The sequence below is a fragment of the Mirounga leonina genome, unplaced genomic scaffold (assembly GCF_011800145.1).
Source record: "Mirounga leonina isolate KUSES-001 unplaced genomic scaffold, KU_Mleo_1.0 Mir_115, whole genome shotgun sequence".
Taxonomy (NCBI): Eukaryota; Metazoa; Chordata; class Mammalia; order Carnivora; family Phocidae; genus Mirounga; species Mirounga leonina.
The window spans coordinates 34,280,913-34,306,967 of record NW_023270268.1 but is presented as its reverse complement, the minus strand read 5'-3'; the positions used below and the strand labels follow the sequence as shown (position 1 = coordinate 34,306,967).

General features: G+C 37.6%; 1 protein-coding gene across 4 annotated transcripts in view; it reads left to right on the top strand.

Moving 5' to 3' along the window:
• Positions 1-17,287, top strand: part of PIK3CB (phosphatidylinositol-4,5-bisphosphate 3-kinase catalytic subunit beta) — a 204,230-nt gene extending 186,943 nt beyond the window's left edge. For 2 of the 4 annotated variants that reach the window (XM_034995750.1, XM_034995755.1), the window contains 5 exons: positions 7,274-7,441; positions 8,505-8,628; positions 10,175-10,320; positions 12,020-12,152; positions 12,525-12,662. In XM_034995750.1, the coding sequence (XP_034851641.1) occupies positions 7,274-7,441; positions 8,505-8,628; positions 10,175-10,320; positions 12,020-12,152; positions 12,525-12,662 (709 nt within the window). Of the gene's footprint in view, positions 1-7,273; positions 7,442-8,504; positions 8,629-10,174; positions 10,321-12,019; positions 12,153-12,524 lie in introns of all 4 variants that reach the window. The other 2 variants (XM_034995741.1, XM_034995764.1) reach the window with 2 other exon arrangements.
• The last annotated feature ends 8,768 nt before the right edge of the window (positions 17,288-26,055 follow it).

Here is a 26,055-nt window from a genome sequence, read left to right as displayed (position 1 = left end):
GTCAGAGGGAGAAGCAGACTCCCTGCTTCTGAGCAGGGAGCCTGATGCTCATTGTGTCTTTTCAATGAGAGGAAATAACATTTTCTTTTAGTGCCTACGAAATGTAACCATATTTTTCAGTATTGCATTTCTTTCACTCTCATAGTCTTCTGCAACTAATAGAGGTGTGTTGGACTTTCCTGTTCTGTCCTGCATGTCTCTTAACCTGTCTTACCTATTTCCCATCTTTAGGTGACATTCTTTGTAGTTTCTTGTATTTTGTCTTCTAATTCACTAAATTCCTCTTCTACGTTGTCCAATTTCATTTTCTTGTGTAGTTGATAAAATTTGGTTTTAAATTCCTTTTGGTGTGGATTGTGTTTTCTCTGAGGGCCCTTTATCCTCCCAAAATGAATTTGAGTTTAATTTGTGCTCTTCCCCAAGGTCTTTATACACAATCAGTCAGTTTTTATTTTAACTCTTTGCCTTTATGTTCTCAGATTTCATAGGTAGTTTATAGTTGGATTTCATGAGAATGTAGGAAGTCTTGAGTTTTTGCATTTTCACAAAACTCACCTTCCCCCCCCCCCCCCCCCAATCCAGTGCCCAAGGTAGATGGCAGACTTTCATGCTACATCTTCTGGTCCGTGAGCAGACATTGTCTAGTTCCTTTTTCATACACTTGACAGTGCTTTCAGATCTGCAGCCTTGTATAGGATCTCAGGTCCAGATTCTGTCTCTTATGGGCCCAACACCATATCTCTTTTCTCATGGACATTAAAATGTCAACCAAGTTAGTAACTTCCTCAGCCAGTGCTATGAATAATCTTATTTCTGGGACCCAGAGTTCTCCTTCTCTTTCTTTATTAACCATAACTATTTATGAAACCTTTTTTACTTTACCTGTCATTTTTTTGTGTGTTTTAGTATCTATAGCAGCTTAGTCTACAAGTTTGCTGTAAATAGTTTTACTTGTGATTGACTTTATCCCTTTAAGATTATAAGTGTTTTCTGATTAATTTTTGAAACTTGAATTGTTTTCTTCATTACTAAATATATTTTAGGATTTTTTAAACTTAAAACACTTGCTATGTATTGACTGAGCTAGATGTTGTATTAGGTTCTTCACATATGTAATATCATGTAACTTAAAAAACTGTTATGAGATTGTGTTACATTTTTTTTTTCTTTAAGATTTTATTTATTTGACAGAGAGTTAGCGAGAGCAGGAACACAAGCGGGGGGGTGGGGGTGGGAGAGGGAGAAGCAGGCTTCCTGCTGTGCAGGGAGGCCAATGTGGGGCTTGATCTCAGGACCCTGGGATCATGACCTGAGCCGAAGGCAGATGCTTAATGACTGAGCCACCCAGGCGCCCCATGTTACTTCTTTTTAACAGATGAGAAAATTAAGGCTCAAGGGATTTTAAACAATTTGTCAAAGGTTACAAAATTACTAAGTGAAGGAGCCAGATTCAAATCCAGGTCTTTCAGACTATATACTTGATGTCATTTTTTCATTTTACCAGTCTAAGCAAGAAAGCAGTCATGATAGGACATCTCTAGTACCCTTTGTTTATCAAAGTATTGTGGTGCCCTAAATATGTAACTTTCCATTGATTTTTTTTTTTTCTTTAAAGAAGGAGTTTTCTAGTCTTAGATCCTTCCATGCTGTTGAGATATAAAGAGCAATTTGCTGTTGGTATTGTTACTTTTATTGGACTCATAGATGGGATTGAAATAAGGAAGTGAGATTATAGTTTAGATTATCTAAAAAGGACCCTTTGAGCACCATAAGAGACAGAGTTTTGCTTTTAAATTGGGAGGAATTTCTAATACCACTGTGTAAAAAGTAGAATTATTTTGGAATAGGTAGCAAGTTTTTTAGTCAAGCACATACACATAGGCAGTACTGCATAGATAAGAGGAATGGATGATTGTGAACTCTACCTGAGGAACATAAACCCAGAGGGATCTGGTTTACACCCCCCCATCCAGGAACCCCCACTGTTTGTATATAAAGTTTTATTCGCACACAGCCACAACCCATTTGATTACATACTGTCTGTGACTGCTTTTATGCTGTAACTGCAGAATTGAGTAGTCAGCAATGCCTAAAATATTTACTATCTGGCTTAATCTCCAAAAGTTTGCTGACCTTTCCTATAAAGTAAACCCCTGCAAAAATGATTTTACTTGATTTATCCCATAAAAACAGGGGAGACTTTCCAAGCTTAGGCTAGTAACTCATTGGTTCTTTCCAAGGTTAGCACGTAAGCTACAAAGTGGTCTCCTTTGCTAAAAGCAGATTTAGACCATATGAGGAGTCATGTTCAGTTATGAAAGGCTGAGCTAAAAATTTTGTCTTTAAAGTTCTGATGCCTACAGGGGAGCCTGGGTGGCTCAGTTGGTTAAGCGCCCGACTCTTGATTTTGGCTCAGGTTATGATCTCAGAGTAGTGAGATCAAGCCCTGTGTCGGGCTCTGCGCTGGACATGAAGTCTCCTTAAGATTCTTTCTCTCCCTCTGCCTGCCGCGCCCCTCCTCCTGCTCTCTCTCTCTCAAAAAAAAAAATTAAATAGTAAAGTTCTGATGCCTACAAGCCAGGTCCAGGGACACAGAGTGGATCTCACAGGACCAGCCAAAAGGGTCCTTGGCTTCATGCAGGACAGAAATTTACCAGGAGTCAGCAGGAGGTGAAAGCAGAGTTTATTAAAGATATAGGGAGAGCAGATACAGATGGACTGTCCCGGACACTTGGAAAGGAAATAAGCATGAGTCTCGTCTTTGTTTAGGGTCTGGGGGGTTTTATTGAGGACGATGGTCTCAACTGTGTCCTCTCAGGTATCCAGAAACCAGTTAGAATAAGGACAAGGCCCAGGTGTCCATCATAAGTCACTTATTCCTTGAAGCCAGGGTCTTGGCTTTGAGATGCTTAGCTCCAGTGGTTTAGATATTACCTGTTGTGCTGGAAGACTCCAAAGATATTAACTTTGTCCCTTACAAGGAGGACATGCATTAAGGCAAATGTAGGGCAGAGGTGCAGTTCCTAGCAAGAATAGAAGCAGGAAAAAAAGCAAAAGGAACAAAACAGCTTTTACTTTCATGGGGTCCCTTTGGCTTGCCTCAGTTCCATCAGCCGAATTAAAAACCCCAATCCTTTTCTCTAGCTTTTTTATTTTACCCATTCTATTCAAATGTAAAGCACAGTTAGCTTCAAATGAAGTTCATTGTGACCTCAGGCAAAGGGAGGAAACCACATGTGGGAGTGCTAGAAATAAACCTAGCGTCTCTCTTATGGGAAGCAACAAGTGTCTTAACAAAAAGGAACTTGTCTGTTCAGTGAGATCTCTGCTGACTTTGTGTACTCTGACCCCATGTTTTTAAAATATGTAGAACTTTAATTCTTTAGGGTTAATTTCTAAATGAATACCTTTTTCTCACCAAACTTTGTTTTACTGTTTCTATAAATATGTGTGTTCCAGTGTTCCTATTGTTTTTCTTTTGGCCAGCTGTTAAGGTTAAACTCGGTCGCGTAGCATACACTCTGCTAACTTCAATCTTGAATCTTCAGGTACCTTCTATACTTTATTACTTTGACCAGAATATTTTAGTACTTGTAACAGTGCCATGTTAACATGAATGAAAGTGTGTATTTCTCATTTTCATTTTTCTCTGATGTCTCAAAAATACTATTGGTATCTTTCATGTTAAGTTAGAACATCTGTAAGCCGTCATTATGTTAGAACACTCTGACCTCATTCAGTCAACAGATAATAGGTATTCAGCCTTTTCTGTCAAGTCTCATGGGTTGTCTATATGTAAATCTATCTGACCTTTAGTAGTTTTGACAGTCCTCTTCCACCCCCTGAATTTTGGACAGCTGTCTTCATTGTGACTTTACATCTGACTTACATTAATGGGATTTACTTCCCTTTTAAGAGTGCTAATGAACAGTTCTGTAATGACACTGGTATAGTAATCTTGGAAGGATTAAGGAAGAAGATGGAAGCAATGCAAACATTAGGTAAAGGAATTATATTTTCCTCCTTTGGAAGGAGGTCTGGCCTGTGTCCTCTCAGGTATCCAGGAACCAGTTAGAATACCAGTTAGAGTACCACTCTGATTTGGGTCGATGAGTCAGAATCAAGGCCAGAGAAAATTGTCTATATACCCATTGAGAGTAGGGTTATGGGGGCTGCCATCCCCTCTGCTGTAGAATTTATATTTTAATTCCTGTTTAGTGGAAAGGTAACAAATTGCTCCTTGTGTCAGAGAGTGTGAGAAAGGAAGGGAAACATTACCAGTTGTTGTTCCAGCCTTTATAAAAAGTGTGGAAATCGAGTGCAAATCGGGCCCATGTAAGATGGTCAGGGCTCCAGGAGTTTGCCCCCAGCTTGACTTCTGTCAAACTGTCTGTCTGACAAGGATGTTTTTTCCTTCCCATTGTGAGAGTTTCATCCTTGAGGCACTGAATACTTTTATCATTGCATGCTTTTGAAGAGGAAGTTGTTGGATTTTTGCCCAGTTTGGCTGCAAGTGAGGTGGGAGGAGAAGCAGGAAAGTGAGCCAAAGTGCAGTTAAACCATACACTGTTTACCTCACATGTGTTGTGTCACGAGAAGGACAGGGATGTTGGGAAAGCTTCCATGCTCCAAGCTACCTTTCTTACTGAAAGGTAACTTTTTAAAAGGAGGAAAAAAAATTAATAATGCAGATGTAAATCAGTCTATTGGTGTATCAGGCTGCCAGCATGTAGTTTGGCAGTTCTACTCCCAGTCTTACTTAGTTAAACCAGGAAAGTGCCTAAAAAAGTCATAAAATATAATTGAATTCTTGGTTGTATGGAAATTTAGGGATTATTTAATGAAACTTGGCTCTTTTATTAGGTTGTTACAGTAATGCATTCATACGTTTTCCCAACTCAGGTGCGCATGCGCATGCACATGTGCACAAACACACACACACACCTTTCATAAAATCCTTCAAAGCTTTCTCAGTGCCTTTAAGAGAATGACAGAAGTCCTTACATGACCTGTAGGGCCCTGCATAGTCTTTCCAACACTGTTTCTTGTCCTCACCTTGCTTTTGTATTGCCCCTTATATTTTCCTCCAGCCCTGCTGTCCTTCCTCCTCATAGAGATCTTTCTTAACTCTTGACATGTTCTCATGGCAGTTCTCATTCGTACAAAGATCACATGCACATTGTGCATTTCTGCCTTGTCTGCTCAGTGAGAGCAAGGACTGCTTTTGTTTGTTTGTTTGTTTGTTCCTTTCTGTATCACCAGCAGCAAACACAATGCATGGCACATGGCTTTACCCATGTATTTGTTGAGTCCTGGAATCCCATCCATTACATTTTCTGTAGTCACCTTTCATTTGAACTTCCCATTCTAGTTTGGAGTTGCTATAAGGATAACACAGTTTTTACAAAACTGAAGAAAATATTTACAACCAAAGGAAGAAAAGGATAATGTTAATATTTAAAGAAGTAATATAAGTCACTAAGGAAAATATTTTAGAACCCTAATAGGGAAAGAATGTGAATACCTAAGTCATAAAAGAAAATCGTCTTAAAATGACTAAGAGACATGAGAAAATTTTTATTTTCATTAGGGATCGTATAAATGAAATTCAAAGCAAAATGCTACCTATCAATTCAGCAAAAATTATTTTACACAAGAGCAGCCTGAGAGGCCTGTTATATAGTCAGACTCTAGAGACTGTTGGGTTTAAAAGATAATTTTAGAGCCACACAGACCTAGTTTTAAGTCTTAGATCTTATGGTTAGTTAAATGTATGGCCTTTTGCAAATTACTTTTGTTTCTCATTTGTAAAACTGGGAACTTACCTTATAGGGATTTTTGTTATTAAATTTGTTCATTCAGAAATATTTACTGAGTGTCTGCTTTGTGTCAGGCACATTCTCAGGCACTAAGGATACAGCAGGGAACAAAACAGCCCTGCCTGGTGGAACTTCTATCCTAATGGTGGAGAGAGAGACAGTAAAGAAACAAATAAAATGTACATGATGTCTGGATAGTGTTGAGGGCTATAGAGGAAAATTGAAACAGGGAAGAGATAGCAAGTGTTGTGTCACAGATAGTTTTGTAATTTTAAATAGGATTATCAGGAATTTCTCACTGAGACAGAAACATTTCAGCAAAGACTTCAAAGAAATAAGGGAGTAAGTCAAGTAGAGGTCTTGGGGAAAGATGTTCTAGGCAGAGAAAACGGAGTGAGTGAATGTCGTACCTGATACGTTTGAGGAAAGCAAGGAAGCCAGTGTAGTAGGAATAAAAGTGAACAAGGGGAGGATACGAGGAGAGGTGAAGGGCTATGGCAAGCATGTTGGCTTTCACCCTAAGGTGGGAAGCCAGTGCAGAGATTTTGATGGGGTGGAGTGACATAATATGCATACTTTTTAAATGGATTATATTGCTGTTGCATTTAAAACAGACTATGATGTGGAAGCAGGGAGACTAGTAAGGAAACTTGAAGAATTGAGTAAGGGTTGATGGTAACTTGGTCTAGGGTAGGAGCTGGAGGAAGAGGGGAGGCAGAGAAGTCTTAAGTACATATTTTCAGGATAGGTAAATGCTGGTCATGAGAGAAAGAGTCAAAGGTGACTGTAAGATTGTGGGCTTGAACAGCTAGAAGGATGGAGTTGCCATTCATTAAGCAAGGTAATGTGTAAAGTGCTCAGCCTGCTGTGTGGCACCTATTAGGTGCTCTATAAAGGGTGGTTCCCTTCTCCAAAATGTAGAATAAAAATAAAAGACTTTTCTTTTATCTGATACACTTCTGTCCTTCTACACAAACAAATAGAATATTTCACCAGAATAACTAGATAACAAATTACACATTTGGCTGGTACATTGGAGTTCTGGTAAACTACTTCATCTGTTGGCCAAGAGGTTTACCTCCCAACAGAAAATAAAACTTGTATTTTTCCATATGACAATAATACAAAAATAGCAAGGGTATCAATAGTAATAAAACTTTTTAAAAATCAAAGAAGAGGGGCACCTGGGTGGCTCAGTCGTTAGGCGTCTGCCTTCGGCTCAGGTCATGGTCCCAGGGTCCTGGGATCGAGCCCCGCATCAGGCTCCCTGCTCGGCGGGAAGCCTGCTTCTCCCTCTCCCACTCCCCCTGCTTGTGTTCCCTCTCTCGCTGTGACTCTCTCTGTCAAATAAATAAAATCTTAAAAAAAAAAATCAAAGAAGAAACTCACTCTGTGAAAGTTTCATTTTATGGATAACATATACATGTGACTATGCCCCTTTTTTCCCCTTTCAGGATGCTGCCTTATGGCTGTTTAGCGACAGGAGACCGCTCTGGCCTCATTGAAGTTGTGAGCACCTCTGAAACAATTGCTGACATTCAGCTGAACAGTAGCAATGTGGCTGCGGCAGCAGCCTTCAACAAAGATGCCCTTCTGAACTGGCTTAAAGAATACAATTCTGGGTTAGTTTGTTTATCATTCTTCTAAACAAACAGCCAAACAAGTAATAACTGTTCTTTCAAGTAGAATCATCAGTGTCCTAGAGGAAATGTTAGTGTTATTTATTGCTTTATGTCAGGTTAGGTCAGAATGACAAATAGGCCTTCCTAAAGTCTCACAGATGGAGCATTAAATTCTGCTTTATCTAGATCAAATTCAGAGCCTTGTAGGAGGTACAATCTTAGAATTTATGAATTTTTAAAATGATTTTTTGAATGTGTCAACTTCTGTAATTACATGAATATATGAACCTAGTAAGTTTTCAGTAGATTTTTACAATAGAAGTAAATGAGTTTGTAGACTGTGATTGCTCCAAATTAAAAAAAACACAGGGCTGGGAATTGTGTTATTAATGGTTACTATGTTGGGAAAGCCCTAATCATAGATAATTAAGGAATTTCACAGTGAGGAGAAAACACTGCAAGTATTTTTGGCTAAAGACTTAAAAGTCGGATTTATATTTGATCGTTGGCAAAACAGAAGGACTTGGAGAATTAGTTTTCAGATTTCAGTCTTAAGACCTTGTCTCTAAAGGGTCTGTATTACTAACTTCTAATTTAAGTCAGTGATTTTAAGTGTTGAAACTGTAATACTTAACTCTTAAATATGGAATTGTAGTGTTAGGTCAAAACTGACCAAAAAATGTTCTAAAGCCCAGCGTCAGCCAGCAAAGCTGATGATCTCCTCTTATTATTATGCAGTTGAACTTACTCCCAACACCAGTGAAGCTCAGTCCCCAGGACACAGCAGTTTGAATGGCTGAGGTCCATTTATCTGATGTCTTTGAGTCTTCCTGCTGACTCCTTTCTGCCCTGCTTCTGCAGTGTTCACCCTCCCTCTCTTGGCTGATCCAGAATGTTCTGCTCATAGGGTTTTGGCAGCTCTGTGTTGCCTTTCTACTCACAAATAAAAAGGAAGCAGAAGTGTGAATTGGGTCTCATCCTATACTTTTGGAGACTGAAAACCTTTGTTGCTTCTTTTTTTAAATTAATTAATTAATTAATTTATTTATTTCTCTTTTTTCAGGGATGACCTAGACCGAGCCATTGAGGAGTTTACCTTGTCCTGTGCCGGCTACTGTGTAGCTTCTTATGTCCTTGGGATTGGTGATAGACACAGTGACAACATCATGGTCAAAAAAACCGGCCAGGTGAGCTGCTCCCCAGAGTCTGCCAAGGGCCTCAGTGATGCTATTACTTACATACAGCACAATCTCTTGTGCAATTCAGGCAGATTCTTTAGTGATTCTTGGAGTCGTGTCTTGTGCTTTCCTTTTATTTCCCATCCCTTGTTTCACATACCATCTGCTTCATATATTCATTGGTTTGTTTGCTTGAAGTTAGGTGATAAGCACTTATCTAATGTTTGAGAAGTTATTGCAGTTGTTTAAAATGACATATTCTTTCAATATAAGATTTGGGGAAAGGGGCACCTGGAGGGTGCAAGTTGGTTGAGCGTCTGACTCTTGGTTTCACCTCAGGCCATGGTCTTAGGGTCGTGGGATTAAGTCCCACTTCAGGCCCTGCACTCAGCGGGGAGTCTGCTTGGGACTCTCTCTCCTTCTCCTCTGCCCCTCTACCCCAGACTCTCTGTCTCTCAAATGAATAAATAAATCTTAAAAAAAAAAAAAAAAAGATTTGGGGAAGAATTAATGAAGAGGGTCCTAGGACACTAAGCCAAGGGAAAAAAAGCTTTGTCAAGGAAGAAGATGGGCATAAAAGGAAATGTAGTCATAGTGTACTGTTGGCACATAGCTGAGCTTTGAAATGTATTTACATGGCCTGAACAGTGTAAACCCACTGAGTATTGATTTAACCAGAAATTATAATATACTGTGCCTCATTGTATAGTATTACATTAGCACAAAGTACTGAGTCTTTACCTTCCATAATTTACTTCAAAACTAGGAGGTAAAAAATAAGTATAAACATACCATTTTAAAAAAAATGGAGGAAAAACCCAGGAAAGAGTAGGGAGAAGTTACCTCTAAATAGTAAATAGTAGTAGCACTCAGGGTGTTGAGGGGGCTGCTGGGGCAAGACTGCACTTTCTTTTTTGTTTCCGTATGTAGAAATATTGACCAAAATAGTCTGATATGTAGAACTACTTGACTTTAAAATCAGACATGTTTATTATTTGGATGCATTTTTCTTTTTGTTTTTTGTTTCTTTTTTTTTACTTTTACTTTCTAAAGATTTGTGTTTCCCACTGGGTAAATGCAGTTTAATATCAGGTCTGGGTTATTATTGAGTATAAAAGATCTACGAGTGTTATTTAAACACTCTTCCCAAGTGACCCAATAGCCTTTGAAAAGAGAAAAGGGCATAGGGCGGAGGGAAGCTCATCGGTGGGGCCACGAGCTGAGTGCTTTGTGTCACTCTACCCCATGTCCCCTGGGAAGGTCTGAGACTAGGGCCATAAGGCGGCCCTAACAGGGTCCTCCCTGAGTGTCGGGGAGGTGAGTTCCCAGAGAAAAGAGAAAAGGGCTAATGAACATTTTGTAATGTATGTAATTATCAAATCACTATGCTGTACACCTGAAACTAATACAATATTGTGTATCAACTATATGTCAATAAAAAGAGGGAGAAAAGGGCTCAGTTGAGGATCAGTGTAGTGGTGGGGGTCAAGGACTGCTGAGATCTTAAACTTTTCTCTTTGGAAACAAGAGAAATTAAGTCCCATTTGTTTTCCAGCTCTTCCACATTGACTTTGGACATATTCTTGGAAATTTCAAGTCTAAATTTGGCATTAAAAGAGAACGGGTGCCTTTTATTCTTACCTATGATTTCATTCATGTGATTCAACAAGGAAAAACAGGAAACACAGAGAAGTTTGGCCGGTGAGTATTGCCCTCATGTCAAGGATAAACATATCTGACATTTTCTCATCTGACTAGCTGGACTAGCATTTCTTAGCTGAGATATTTAGATCAGGGAAATAGTCTGCTAACTGGGGGCTTTTGGGGAATTTGCCTATCAGATTCATGTTCTGGTTCAGAGAGGAGGAACAGAATCTAGAAATTTGAAATAAATTACTGTGTTTTATTCCAATAGCACACCACTTTTTATCTGTCTTAAGACATTTCATAATGAGATGCTGAGAGGGACAGGCATTTTGCTGTTATTCTAAGGGAGCCAGGGTTCAGAACTTTGTAATCTCTGATCTAGTCCTCACTACTTGTAGGTTTCCAAGCACATTACTTGCCTTTTGTTTGTTTCTTCATCTTAAAATAGGGACAAAAATAGTTAAATTTTAGGGCTATTTTGGAGCACCTGGGTGGCTCAGTCAGTTAAGCCTCTGACTCTTGATTTTGGCTCAGGTCATGATCTCAGTTTTGTGGGCTCAATCCCCATGTCAGGGGCTCCATGCTCAGCGAGGAGTCTGCTCCTCTCCTCCTCTCTCTGCCCCTCCCCAAGCTCGCTGTCTCTCTCTCAAATTTTTTTGAAAATTTAGAGCTATTACCATAATTAGAGTTGTTGTATTATGTGACCAATTCATACTATATGCTTGCCAAATGATTGCTGTTAACCATTCCTAGTTCTGCCTGAGTTTCTGCAGAATATACCTCTGGGTGTTCATTTTCCCTTTTAGCAAAATTAGGGAGATAGCATTGGATAGTCCTCTTGAATATCTTTAAGAGGAGAGAGAGGGAAAGCAAGATGATAATGGAGGTGCAGTGCAAAAGCATCGATACTGACTTGGGGAGAAATCAAAGAAATTAGTCTGTGGAGTTAGACTACAAATCTAGAATCTGCAAATATGTTCAGAAGTCCTCATGAATTATAAATTACCACTTGTTTTAGAACTAGTTTTTGGGTCTCAGAATTAAAAAGCACAGAGTAAGTGTTAAATAGCCTTTTCTTAGAATTTCAATTTAGTGTGTGTTTATTTTATTTATTTATTTATTTATTTATTTATTTATTTATTTATTTATTTGAGAGAGAAACAGCATGAGAGGGGAGAGGGTCAGAGGGAGAAGCAGGCTCCCTGCCGAGCTGGGAACCCGATGCAGGACTCGATCCCAGGACTCTGGGATCATGACCTGAGCAGAAGGCAGTCGCTTAACCAACTGAGCCACCCAGGTGCCCAGTGTGTGTGATTTTAGACAGCTAGATTTAGCCTATGTAAATTTTATTTTTGGAACAATTTTTATTTTTATTTTTTATTTTTTTATTTTTATTTTTTATTTTTTTTTAAAGATTTTATTTATTTTTTGACAGACAGCGAGAGAGGGGATACAAGCAGGGGGAGTGGGAGAGGGAGAAGCAGGCTTCCCGCCGAGCAGGGAGCCTGATGTGGGGCTCGATCCCAGGACTCTGAGATCATGACCCGAGCTGAAGGCAGATGCTTAACGACTGAGCCACCCAGGCGCCCCTGGAACAATTTTTAAAGAGTTTTAAAAATCAGAAATGAACTTTTAGTTCAGGAGAAATTTTCCAGCTCTTACAGAAAGTTTAGATATGTCTGTCTTGTTTTCTTTTGTGAAATTGCTCTCTTCTCTGATATCATGTTCTTGTGATTTGTTGCATCAACTGAAGCTTCCGCCAGTGTTGTGAGGATGCATATCTGATTTTACGACGGCACGGGAATCTCTTCATCACTCTTTTTGCACTGATGTTGACTGCAGGGCTTCCTGAGCTCACATCAGTCAAGGATATACAGTATCTTAAGGTACAAACCCCTTTTCTTTGTATATTGGACTTTGTAGGCATGAAGCTCAGCTATACCTACCTATTTCATTCAGATGTTCAAAGGAAATGGAACAAAGCCATTTCCTTTAGACTATTCTTACCCAGGAGTGGTAGTGACAAGCAGCTGAGTAATTGTCTTGCAGTAATCATAAATTTCATCTTCAAAAACCCTTTGGCAGAGATTATATTATCACCGTACCTTTTGTCATTTTCTATCCTGCAAAAGGCATTTAAATAAGAACACGAGACACACAGCTTAATGGTGGCTGGGGAGGCATGGCTGAGATTTTGACATTTGCATGTCACTGTGGAGGATATATAAAATCAGATTTTTTTTCCCTTTCATTTTTAGGACTCTCTTGCCTTAGGGAAGAGTGAAGAAGAAGCACTCAAGCAATTTAAGCAAAAATTTGATGAGGCACTCAGGGAAAGCTGGACTACTAAAGTGAACTGGATGGCCCACACGGTTCGGAAAGACTACAGATCTTAGTGATCAGCCTTTGCTCCTAATGTATTTGTTGGTTTTGTTTAGTTTTCAGTTTGCACTTGCACTAAATTGAATATGACCCTGCCAGAGATGTTATAAAGGGAATGAAATCCTGGAACTCAGTTAAATTAAGAACAAGGCATCCCACAGAACCTAATCTGAACAATCCCCGATGACCACCCTCTGCTTTATTGAATGCTTCCAAGATTCATCATGAAAACTCCCAACATAATGGATAATCATTTCCTGCTGACTTTGCACGCCGAAGAATGCTATTAGAGATTATTTTCTGTCTTCTTCTTCTTCTTCTTCTTTTTTAAGTATTTGGTACTTTTCCAGAAAGGTGTAAATACTTCTTTTTGTATTGTGACCAAGTGTTATCACTCAGCCAACTTATCCACACCTGGGGACTGGTAGTTGTTCTTACTTTCCAAATGAGGCTTAAAAGAAAGGTATCTTTCTTCCCTTTTTAAATTACATCAACTATAAATTATAACATAATTTGAAATTATGGTTATTTTTCAAAGGAAATCTTGAAAGCTGTGGAAAGATTAACTCTTTTGTTGATATTTATCTACTATGACAGCATCATTCCTACCAGACTTGGTGAAAATCTGCTCGTGAGGCAAATATAATATATATGCTGCATATATATTTATAAAATTTCTAGTGGGAGTTCTATATAAAAAGACATTTCTTTGTTTTTTTTCCGTCTGTGTTTTAAAGTTTTACAAAAAGCAGAGCTTTTCCCTAAGTTACTTTTTTAGTTAACTATATGAGATCCAGTTCTTCCAGTTGCTTCTGTAGTGAGGCACATAGTAATTTCAGTTTTTACATGGTATCTATGAAAGAGTTCACTTCATAGAGCATAATACTTGAGCAAACGCATCCAAGACAGAAAGCAAATGAAAAGAAACTATTTATGGAATCCTCTCCAGACCTAAAATTCAGTATTTTAGTAAAATGCCAGCTGTTCTTACTGTATTTATTAAAACTTATAATAATGTGATTTTTTTCAAGGATATTAGTTCAGATTGAAATGGTTTCATGCCACATGGAATTCTTTAATTTATTTGTTGAGGTACCATACATTTAGGGTGCTAGATGGCCAATAATGTTAACATGTGCAATAAGAACTACTGGTTTGAATGTGTAAATGGATGCTCTTTCTGAGTACTGGCAATATCCAGCAAAACTACTGCTTTTTCTCCAAAGACTTTTGGGAGCTCTCAATCCTCAGTGACATGAGAAAGAGAACCGAGTATTTACCCTGTGACTGAGTTTTCTATAGGAATTTTATTAAAGATTGTTTAATTTTGTTGTTTTCCTTCATGTTCTCAGTCAAATAAATGGGTGAGCTGGTTTCAGCTGCTCTTGGGACATGTGGGCTGCTTCTTTGTGGACAGCACAGGCCTTTAGATCTCAGCACTGAGACTCTAAGAAATGGTCAATAAATAAATCAATCTGAGAAGTAGGCTGAGGCTCATGGTCTCTTCTCTGACTTCTCTCTCTGCTTCCCAGCAGGCAGTGTGGGAGGCCTGTTGGACTTCGGTCGGAGCCTGAAGCTCATCAAGTTTTCATATCTTTTCGAGGTACCCTGAGACTGGGGAGAATGCCCCTTCAGTGACTCAATACCCAAGCCGAGGCCAGACTATAGCCACTTTGTAGGACTCTTCCATGGGGCAGATGTTCAGAACAAGTCATAGTTTCTTAGAAAATAAGTCAGCTAAGGATGGAGATTGACCTCTGAACTGACCATTCCCAGGGCTGGTCCAGACTCAGTGAGAATTCTAGGAATAGGACTCTGGAAGGATAGATTTGTTCAAGGATCTTTGTCCAGTAGCAGTCTACCTTTACATGCACTAGGTCTTGCAGGTCAGGGGTTTGGAGACTGGTGAACATTGCTAGCACCACTATTTCTAGAGGAGTCTCCTCAGCCCCTAGGGAGCCTTGGTAAATATATGCCAAGTCAGTGAATGTGAATGTCAAGAGTAAGAAAGGGAAATGAACCTCCCTGGATAGTCCTGGGCCTGAGCCCAGGATGGCCCTGTACTCCTCTCCATGGTCTCTGCCATAAGCCCCTCAAAGATAACTAGGACACTGTGACACAGTAGGCCTCTGTAGCTGCTGACCACTCCTAACAGGTGCTCCTTACATACTTACTGAATTGCATATTTCTGATTCTCAGGTTCTGGCAGAACCAGAGAAGAGGAGGTAGAAGGCAGAGGAAAGCAGTCTAAAGGTCTGGGCTGCAGGATGAGCTTGTTGCATGGGGGCTGGTTATCTAGTACCTTGGCTGTTAAGTGCTCTGGTCAACAATAAATCTTAGCCCAAAACACTTGGCTCCTTGTCTTTTGGTCCTTTCCCAAGTTTATCCAAAACAGTGTTTTGGAAACCCTATGCATTTCCATACTTGAGAGCAGCCTCTGTGTCTGCCTGGGTCTGGGTAGACAAAGGATGCCTTGGTTGAACAAGTAATTCCTGAGTATTAACCTCATATGTCTATAGGCAGACACTGGGCTGCAGAGACGAGTATTTGCAATCCAGTTCTTCCTCTGTGACCCGTGAGTAAGATATTTTATTTCTCAGGGTCTGAGCATCCTAGTTTGTAAAGTGGGACTGATAATAACTGCCCTACTCATTTCTGTGTGGTGGGGAGAGGCTAGGTTAAGGCCTTGAATGGGAACATAGGCTGAGTCCCAGTTCAGAGGCAAACTCCTTCCTTTACCTGCTTCCCCCACTTGAAAGCCACTAAAAGGAATCTCAGGGAAGGAAAGCCCCTTCCAGAGCTCTATCCCTACCTCCTGTCTGAGAAGGTCTGCAGTGTCTTCTCAGTTCTGCCTTGTCCAGCCCATAGCCCTATTAGCACCAGACCAGTCAGGCACCCTTGTAATGCAGAGGTCACTTGTGTACAGAAGGTAAAAGACTGGTCCATGGGGTGGAGAGCAGAGAGGGACCATGCCATGTGACCCTGACTGTTGGGAATGGGCAGCTTTTCAAAAAGGAGGGGCCAAGTGCTAGGGTTTCTTGGAGCAGAGGGCCTCTGGGCTGAGTCTTCAAGGACAGATAGAAGCTAGGTGAAGGGGTGATAGGTAAGACTAAGGAAGGTACAGCATGTTAGAAAGGCTTGGAGGGGAGGAAAAACAGGGTCCATGGGCACTAACAGGCTCAACAGTTATTTCTTTGCCTCTGCCTCTTCCCCTTCCTCCACTCCAGAATGCTGCACTTCTCAGGGATCCAGACAGGATCTAAACTTTAGTCATGTCATCCTGGAGCCTCTTCCTCTCTCACTGCGGCAGTTTTATCCCCTTGTCTGATGATGGAAAAAGTGTCTGACATCACCTTCTGGGCTATTCCTGCTCTAAAATGTATAGCTAATGTATTTTTGGAACTCAGGGTTCCTTTCCACTCTGAGTAAAGCCCGGGTTCAACACTCAGAAAAGTCTGCCCTTTGAAACTCCCAACTTTTTTATATTGTGAGAAATGGCACATAAAGTATATAAAACAATAAGGCATATAAACAGGCTTAGCAAATATTCTAGAGCAGACATGCAGAAAACCATCGCATAGGTCCAGAAGGAACATTGCCAACACTTCAGAAGCCCCACGAGTTCCCCTTTCTGGTCAGGACTCCCTCCTCTCTGCCAACGTAATCACTGTCTCTTCTTTGATGGCAATCATCTTATTTCCTTACTTTACAGTTATGGGTCAGGCTTCTTTTGCTCAACATTATGTCTTTAAAAGATTCAGCCATGTGGTGGCATCATTATCATCACCACACAATATTCCGTCTTACGGAGATCCTATGATTTATGTATCCTTTCTACTGTTGGAACACATACATGTAGTTTCTAGTTTTGAGGCTATTACAAATAAATGCTGCTATGATGATTATAATTTATCTGCTGATTCACAGATGTATATATTTCCTTGGATGTATATACTTAAGATTAAAATTAATTGGTCATAGGATTATGCATATCTTTATTTTGACTAAGTAATGCTAAAATAAGTGGTTGTGCCAACTTACTCTCCTCCAATACTTAACTCTTGTCACTCCATATTTTCACCAGTACCCAGTTAGCCAACATTTTAAAAACTTTAGTCATTCTGATGTGTGAGGTGAAAAAATTTGCATTTTTTAATTAGTAATGAGATTAAATTGCTTTTTCATGTTTTTATTCATTTCAGTTTTCTGCTTTGTGATGTGCCTTCTTAAGTCCTTTGTCCATGTATTTATTTGGATACCTGCCATTTGGGTTTTTTTGTTCTGAGGAGGGTTTTGTTTTTAATACTACTTTTTGGTTTTTGTTATGTGAAATTATGTATTGTGTGTACAAGCCTTTTGTCAGTCACGTGTTGAAAATATCTTTTCCACCCAGTGTGTGACTTTCTCATTCTCATAACACACGATCTTAATTTTAATGTGAAATTTATCATTTTCTTTTATGGTTAATATCCCTTGTGTAGTATTTCAGATATTTTTCTCTACCCTAAGGTCATGAAGATACTCTCCTGGATTATTCTCTAAAAGCTCCTTTTAAAAAAAAACCTATTCCATTTAGATCTGTAATGTACCTGGAATTGCTTTTTATAAATAGTGTGAAGTGTTTTTTCCTATATGGGCACCAAATTGTCCTAGTATCTTTTATTGGGATCCTTTGACCACTGTTCTGTAGATCCACGTTTGTCATAAACCAGGTGTCCATATACACAGGAGTCTGCTTCTGGACTCTAGAAGATATCCAATAGATTTTACCTCCCTCTTTTTATTTTTTAAGTTAATTTATCATATTCATACATAGCGTTTGGTGTGTACTAGGAATGCATCTAAACTGTTACATATTTAATCTCTATAACAACCTTATGTATAGGTGCAAGTGTCCTTCCCCACTTTACAGATGAGAAATCTGAGGCTTAGAAGGTTAAATAATTTGTCCTTAGTCACAAAGTAAGAGGCAGCATTCAAACTCAGGGACTTGGTCTTAAGTGTTAATGCTCTTTCCTCACAATTATCAATGATGCCTCAATACACATTTCAGAATCTGCTTGTTGATCCACAAAAAGAAACCTGTGGAAATTTTTAGTGAAATTGCATAATAGATTAGGTTGAAGCAAATTCACATCTTAAGAATATTGACTCTTCCAATCTATGACAATGGAGTAACCTTCATTTAGATCCACTTTAATTTATGTGCACAATGATTTATAGTTTTCTGTGTAGAGTCTTGTATATCTTTTGTTAGAATTCTGGGTAAGTGATTTTAAGTTTCATTGTTGCTAATCTATAGCAGTGGTTTTCCAAATATGGTCCCCTAAGTAGGATTATTAGCATCTCCTGGGAACTACAAATTCTTGAGGACCTCCCCTCCCCTCTGCAAGACCTACTGAATTAGAACCACTAGAGATGGAATCCAGCAACCTGTATTTTAATAAAGCTTTAACAAGTTTCAGAGCAATTAATAGATATATAGTTGATGTTTGCATTTGGCAGACATATTAAACATTCTATTAATCCTATTTAAAGAACTTACTTTGATTTTGCATATATGATCTACAAATACAGTTTTATTTCTTCTATTCCATTCCCTTCAACATTCTTTTTCTTGACCTTCTTCCCAGTTTAGGAATTGCAATAAAATGTTGAATAGAAGCAATACTAAATCTTTTATTGATCTCAAAGGGAAAGTTTTCAATATTAAGTATGGTATATGCTCTGGAATCTGGATCTTTTACCAGATTAAGGATGCATGCTTCAACTTCCAAGGGATTTTTTTTTTTTAAATATGAAAGGATGCTGAGTTTATCAAATTATTTTTCTGCATTTTACTAAGGTTTTTCTCATTTGGTAAGTTTATATCGATTAATGTTCAAATTTTAAACCAAAGTTTACATTCCTGGGATGAGCACAACTTGATTGTGATGTATTTTTTTTAAATATACTGCAAGATTTGATTTGCCAATATTTCATTTAGGATTTTTGCATCTATTTTTATCAGTGGGATTGGCCCATAAATTTCTTTTAAGATCTGTGTTAGGTTTTGTTACCAAGGTTTTGTGACCTTATAACACAGGTAAGATTGGCATTATTTCTTACTTAAAAATCTGATAGAATTTTGCCATTGACCTTATATCTGATATTTTCTTTGGGGGTATGGATTTCATTAATAGCTAGAGGGATATTAGATTTTTATCTTATTGTGTCCATTTTAAAGAGTTGTAATTTCTAGGAGTGTGTCCATCTACATTTTAAATTTTATTTCTATAAAGCAGTTGATGTGTTAAGAGTTTATTAATGTTGCAGGATTTATATTGATGTCCTCTTTTCTTATTGGTTAGTGCCTTCTCTGTTCTCTTAATTAGTCTCACTAGAGGTTTTTCAATTATATTGGTCTTTGTACTTTTTGGCTTTTTTGATACTCTATGTTTGTTTTCAACATTCCTTTCATCCCTATTATTTCCTTCCTTCTACTTTATTTGGTCTTTTCCCTCTCCAGTTTTGTGAGATAGTTGCTTGGCCAATCGATTTTAGCCTTTATAATAACAACCTTTAGCTGCATCCCCTAAGTTTTGAGATGAAGTCTTTTCATCACCATTCAGTAAAAAGTATATTCTAATCTCCATCTTTCTTTCTGTGTGACTTGCTGATTATTTACAAATATATTTCCAAATACATGTGAATTTTCTCATTACTATTTTGTTGTTGAGTTTTAGATTGCATGACAGAGAACTTATCTGTATGATTTCAATTTCAAATTTGTGAGGCTTGATTTTATGACTCAGTATGGTCAAGTATTATAAATGTTCAGTGTGCATGTGAAAAAGTCCATATACTGCAGTTACTAAGTGTTCCACATACGTTCATTAGATCAATTCTGTTGAATTGTTTATATATCTTTATTGAGTTTTTGCCTAGTATTTATGAGAGATAAGTTAAAATATCCCACTGTGATTTTGGATTTGTGCCTATTTTAGTTTGAGGCAATATTATTAGGTGCTTACAAATTTAGAGTTGATTTATATCCCTGATGAAACATTTAAAAAAATTGTTTTAAAGTGTTCTCTGTGTTTCTGGCAATGCTTTTTGCTTTGATGTCTAATTTAATTGATAGTAATATAATTATGCCAGCTTTCATTTGGTTAGTGGTTGCATGGTACTTTTTTTTTCTTTAAACCTTTTATAAACCTTATAAATGTTTCTCTTGTAAATAGCATATAGTTTTTTTAAAAAATCCATTTAACACTCCTTACCTGTTAATTTAAGCATTCACATTTACATTTAATGTAGTTGCCAATATATTTGGGGTTAAGTGAACCATCTTACTATGTAGTTTTATTTTTTCTAGCTTTTCTTTGTGTTCCTTTTTCCATGATTTTCTTTCCAGTTCCTTTTTTCTTTCCAGTTTTAATGGAATTTTAAAATATTTTTTCTATTAATTTGGAAATCACACTCTCTTACCATTATTTTATTGATACACTAGGTTACAACTTGCATACTAGACTTATCTTTGTCTAGTGTTACTTGGTACGTTTATCATCTTCCCAGACAATGCAAGTAAATCTTTTTACTTCTCTCCCAACCTAGATGCTATTGTTGTTGGATTTTAATTATAGATCATTATTAAATCCCACAAGAAAGTATTGTTTTATACAGCCACTGTTCATTTAGCTATACAGATGGTCCCGACTTAACAATGGTTTGACTTAAAATTTTCGACTTTACAACAGTGTGAAAATAATACTCATTCAATAGAAACTGTACTTTGAATTTTGAATTTTGCTCTTTTCCTGGGCTGGGGCTAACGTGGTATGATACACTCTTGTGCTGCTGGGCAGTGGCAGCAAGCCATAGCTCCCATTTCAGGCATGCTGTCATGGGGGTAAACAACTGAAAAACTCACAACCATTCTGTACCTATACAATCATTCTGTTTTTTACTTTCAGTACAGTATTGAATAAATCACATGAGACATTCAGCACTTTATTATAAAATAGGCTTTGTGTTAGATGATTTTGCCCAGCTGTAGGCTTTTGTAAGTGTTCTAAACATGTTGAAGGTAGGTTAAGCTATGATGTTCAGTCAGTTTTAAATGCATTTTCGACTTATATTTCCAAATTACAATGGTTTTATTGGGACATAACCCCATCATAAATCAAGGATGATCTGTATATATGTTTTTACCATTCTCATTGCTTTTCATCCTTTTTCTTGCGTTTTCAAGTTTTTATCTGGGATCATTTTTTTCTTAGACCAAAGAAAACCCTTTCATATTTCTTTTAGTTGTTCTACTCTTGATTAATTTCATCAAATTTTTGTTTGCCTGTTAATAAATGGTAGTTTTGCTGGGTATAAAAATTTAGGTTGGTAGTTACTTATTTTAGCACTTTGAAGGGATTTTTCCATTGAAAAATCCATTCTTTTCTACTGAAAAGGTAACATTTTAGTGTGTATTTTTTCTACTAACTGCTTTTAAAGATTTTCTGTTTGTCTTTGGTTTTTAGCAGTTTTACTGTGATATGCCTGGTGTTTTGTTTTGTTTCTATTTTTGTATTCTCCCTGTTTGGTGTCTGCAGAACTTCTTGAATCTATAGCTTGCTACCTTTCATCATTTGGTAAATTATCTTCAAATCTGCCTCTGCATAATTCTCCTTTTGGAACTCCATTTATAATTATTTGACCTTTAACTGTGCAGTCTATATTTATTACTTTCTCCTCTATAATCTCTTTGTATTTTTCTTTTCTTTTTTTTTTTTTCTTTTTTCTTTTTATTTTTTTTTAAGATTTTATTTATTTGCGAGAGAGACAATGAGAGACAGAGAGCATGAGAGGGAGGAGGGTCAGAGGGAGAAGCAGACTCCCTGCTGAGCAGGGAGCCTGATGTGGGACTCGATCCCGGGACTCCAGGATCATGACCTGAGCCGAAGGCAGTCACTTAACCAACTGAGCCACCCAGGCGCCCTGTATTTTTCTTTTAGATATTTCCTTCTTACCTGTTTTCCAGTTTAGTATTTTTCTGATTTTGAGTTACAAATTTCATTGTGTATTTTTCAATTCTACAATTTCTATTTGGTTCTTTTTAAGTTTGCTTTTTTTTTTCCTGTTCCCTTTGAAATTCTCAGAGTTGTCTTTATTATTTTGAACACTTTAAACATAGTTAAGCTCTACATCTAGTGAACTCAAATTGCAGCCCCTGTGGGTCTGTTTCTATTGCTTCATTATTTTTGCTGACACCAATTCATGTTGTTGTGTCTTATTTGCTTATTTATTTATGCTGCATACTCACATCCACAGTAACTCTAATTTCAAAAACAAATCAACTCTTTATTATTATTTCTTAAGTTATGCTTTTTGGGGTCCTAGCCCAAAATGTGGGAATTTTGTTAGAGTTCCCCAGAATTAGCATTTGTGGACCCCAAGTTGTATCTCCCTAGCCCTGCTAAGCTATCCAAAGTGCTGTTTAGTCTCTTTACCTCTTGTGGAATCAGTAAACATTCCTAGGGTTAAGTGGTTCCAAATGCCTAGCTTACAATTTTGGGTGTCTGTCTTCTGCTACATCTTGGCATAGAAATTCATCACTGCCTTTTTAGCTCTCTGGTGCCTTCAAGAAGATATGTTTTATATTTTGATCTTTTTTTTTTTTTTTTCAAGTTGTCATTAGCAAGTGAACTGTCAGCATTACCTTTCCCAACTTTACTCTTAACCCTACTTAACTCTCCACCCACTTTAATGTGGCTTTTGCTTCAGTTGATTCAGATTGATTTCATTAATTTTTTCACCAACATCCTGGACGTTGCCAAATCTAATGGACACTTTCCAGTTCTCATGCTCCTCACTTAAGCGGCAATGTGACATAGTTAACTATTCATGTTTTGTAATACTTTCTACATCTTAGGATTTTCCTTTTATATCTTAGGATTTTCTACCATCTCAAAACACTCCTCATTCTGTTTTACTAACACTTTCTCTATCCAATCTGTTTTTTCTTTGTATACTTCTTTTTTAAATATTTGTACATAAATGCATAAATGTGATAACAAATGCCTAGTTTTTTTTTTTTTTTTTTTTTTTTAAGATTTTATTTATTTTCAAATGCCTAGTTTTTAAAAGTGGAATCTTAGGGTTTTTTTTAAGATTTTATTTATTTGACAGAGAGAGACACAGTGAGAGAGGGAACACAAGCAGGGGAAGTGGGAGAGGGAGAAGCAGGCTTCCCGCGGAGCAGGGAGCCTGATGTGGAGCTCGATCCCAGGACCCTGGGATCATGACCTGAGCCGAAGGCAGAAGCTTAATGACTGAGCCACCCAGGCGCCCCCTTAATTTTTTTTTTAATTTTATTTGGTTACCCATTCCCCATCATCAACATTCCCCATCCCCACTAGCTCATGCTGTTTGTAACCTTCCATATTTCTCTCCATGGTTTCAAAATTGTAAACAGAAAACATACATAAAGACATACACATTATATAGGGTGCCCTTTTTTTTTTTTTTACAAAATTGCACTATGTTATACCTGCTTTTCTGCAACTCGCTTTTCTTTTACTCAAAAGTACCTTATGGAAATCTCTGCAGTTCATTCTAAATGGATGGATTGTAGTTTATGGTGTATTATATTCAATCATTTCTCTGTACATGGGCATTCGCAATTTCCTATTTTTTCCCACTATAAATAATGCTGCAATAAACATACATTTATGTATATATTCTTATATATATGTATACTTATGTATATATTCTTATATATTGTTATTGATGGCTTTGTTTTTATGGGATAGGTTCCCAATAGAAGTGTGTGTGTGTGTGTGTGTGTGTGTGTGTGCGCGCGCGCACGCTGTTTTAAAACACTTTATTGTAAGTACAACTTAAAATCTTTATTGAAGTTTAACATTCATATAGAACATATAGGCAGAAAGGTAAAAATCATGTAGTTAAGTAACTTCATTAATTTTCAGGAAGTAAATATATCTTTGTAACTAGCACCCACATCAAATAGAAAATTACTATCACCTCAGAAATTCCTCTCATGCTCCTATTTACTAACTCCCTTCTAAAGTGAGTATTATGTGGACTTCTAAAACTATGTATTAGTTTTTGCCTGTTTTTGAACTTTATGTAAATGGAATTTTTAAATTTAACAAACGTCACATTTTTTCCCCTAAGAACTTAGAATACTTATTTTAACCCTCAAAGTTAACCTTCTACATCTCCGACAGCAATGTCATTGTTTTTTTTTTTTTTTTGCTGTTTTCATTGTTAAAATAATTTTCCTAACTACAGATTAATTTGAGCATTTAAAAAATATATTTGCTGGCTATTTGATTTCATTTTCCATAGCCCATTCATATCCTTTCCATTCTACAATTAGCCTGATTCTTATCAACTTCTAAGAGCTCTTTATATATATCTTGACCCTTGTCTTTTACATTACCAATTTTCCCCAAATCTGTTGTTTATTAGCTTTGTTTATAGTATTTTTTACCATACAACTTTCAAATTTCTACATAGTCAAATATGTCTGTCTTTTGTTTTATAGCTTCAGAATTTTCTTTCTCAATGACGATCTTCCTTGCCCTTGGCCAGTCTCAAATACTATAGCTCTTCAGGGTTTAATTTTAGGCTCCCTTCTTTTTTTTTTTGTCTACAAAATCCCTAGTTGATGTCATCCATTCCCATTGCTTTAAACCTCCCCCAAATGCAGATGATGCCCGAATGTGTAGCTCCAGCCCAGACCTTTGAGCCTCAGTAACATGAATCTGTCTACTGTCAGGGGTGTGCTAAGTCCTGGGGGATACAACAGTATGTGGTCCCTGCCCTCCAAGCTTATTAGAGCAAGTAGATACTGTGTTAATTTAGAGGGATAACTGGGAGACTTGATGATCTCATGCACATTTTGTACTGCTGTAAGGGAAAGGCTACAGCCAAAAGATTAGTTCCAGAATATATGTAGAACTACTACAGATCTATTAGAAAATGTCAACTCAATAGAAAAGCAGGCAAAAGAAAAGAAAAGATAATTCTTGGAAAAGAAAACCTGAGCGGCCAATAAACATGTAGGACAATCAATTTCACTAGTCATCAGAGAAAATAAAATGAAATACCATTTTGTTCAGGGCACCTGACTCACTCAGAAGAGCATGCAACTCTTGATCTTGGGGTTGTGAGTTGGAGCTCCACATTGGGTGTAGAGATTACTTAAATTAATAAATAAAAAAAAAACTTAATAAAGTAAAATGATACAGGATTTTTTAAAAACCATTGGATTGGCAAAATTTTTAAATCCTGACTACTTCAAGTGTTGAAAACATGAGGAAAAGAACTTCTGCTGGTCAAAACTTATAATGGTACAACCACCTTTGAGAGCAATTTGGCAATACCTAATACAATACACCTACCCTTTGATTTAGCAATTCCACTTCAGAGTGTCCTTAGGGCAGTGCTTCTGAATCTTTGATGTACATATAAATCACCACGGGGCCTTGTTAAAACACAGATTGTGTTTCAGTAGGCCTGGGGAAGGACCAGAGATTCTTAATTCCTAACAAGCTCTTAGGTGATGTCATTGCTGCTAGTCCAGGAACACCTTTAAACAGCAAGGCCCAAGAGAAACTGATGCATATCCTCAGGGGACATACACAGAGATGTTCATTAGAACACTGATGATATTAACGAGCTTCTGAAAACTATTGAGGTGAGTAGGTAGCTAAATTCGTATGGTTAAAAGCAAGAGTTAAAAGGAACTAGAGTTGCACATGCCAACTGAAATAAATCTCAAAAACAATGTTGAGTGGGCAAAAAAGCAAGCTGCAGGAAGGATACAAGAATAGGATATTTAACATTTTAAATAATACTGTGTATTGTTTAGAGATGTATGCCTATATGGTAAAAGAATGTAGACTTGCATGGGAATGATAAACATCCAAATCATGACAGTGATTACTTGGGCAAGGCAGGGGCCTGGGGATAGGGAGGGCATACAGTACTCACTTCGGTATTGTAATGTTTTTGTTATTAACCTGGGTGAATGGTATGCCCAGTTAAAGAATACAACTGTCATATTTCTATTTTTTGTACATCTCAAGCATCTCATTCAACAACTAAAACAACAAAACAAATAGGCTCATTTTTTAAGATGAGGAGCCTGAGGCTCAAGAACTGACCCTGTGCCAAACTTCAAATCCAGGCTGTGCTCCTTTTGCATCACGATGCTGCTTTGCATTAACAAAACAAACAGGTTCACCAAGTCAGAAGCAAAACTACCTCCTCAGGTTTGGTTTCCACAAAGACTGAATCAAACTGTATCCTCAAGTGTTTGCTGTAGGACGGGATGCCCCTGAAAAGCACAGGTTTTGACCTCTAATAACTGGAGTTCAAAACAAAGTGCCTAAAAACATTTGCTTT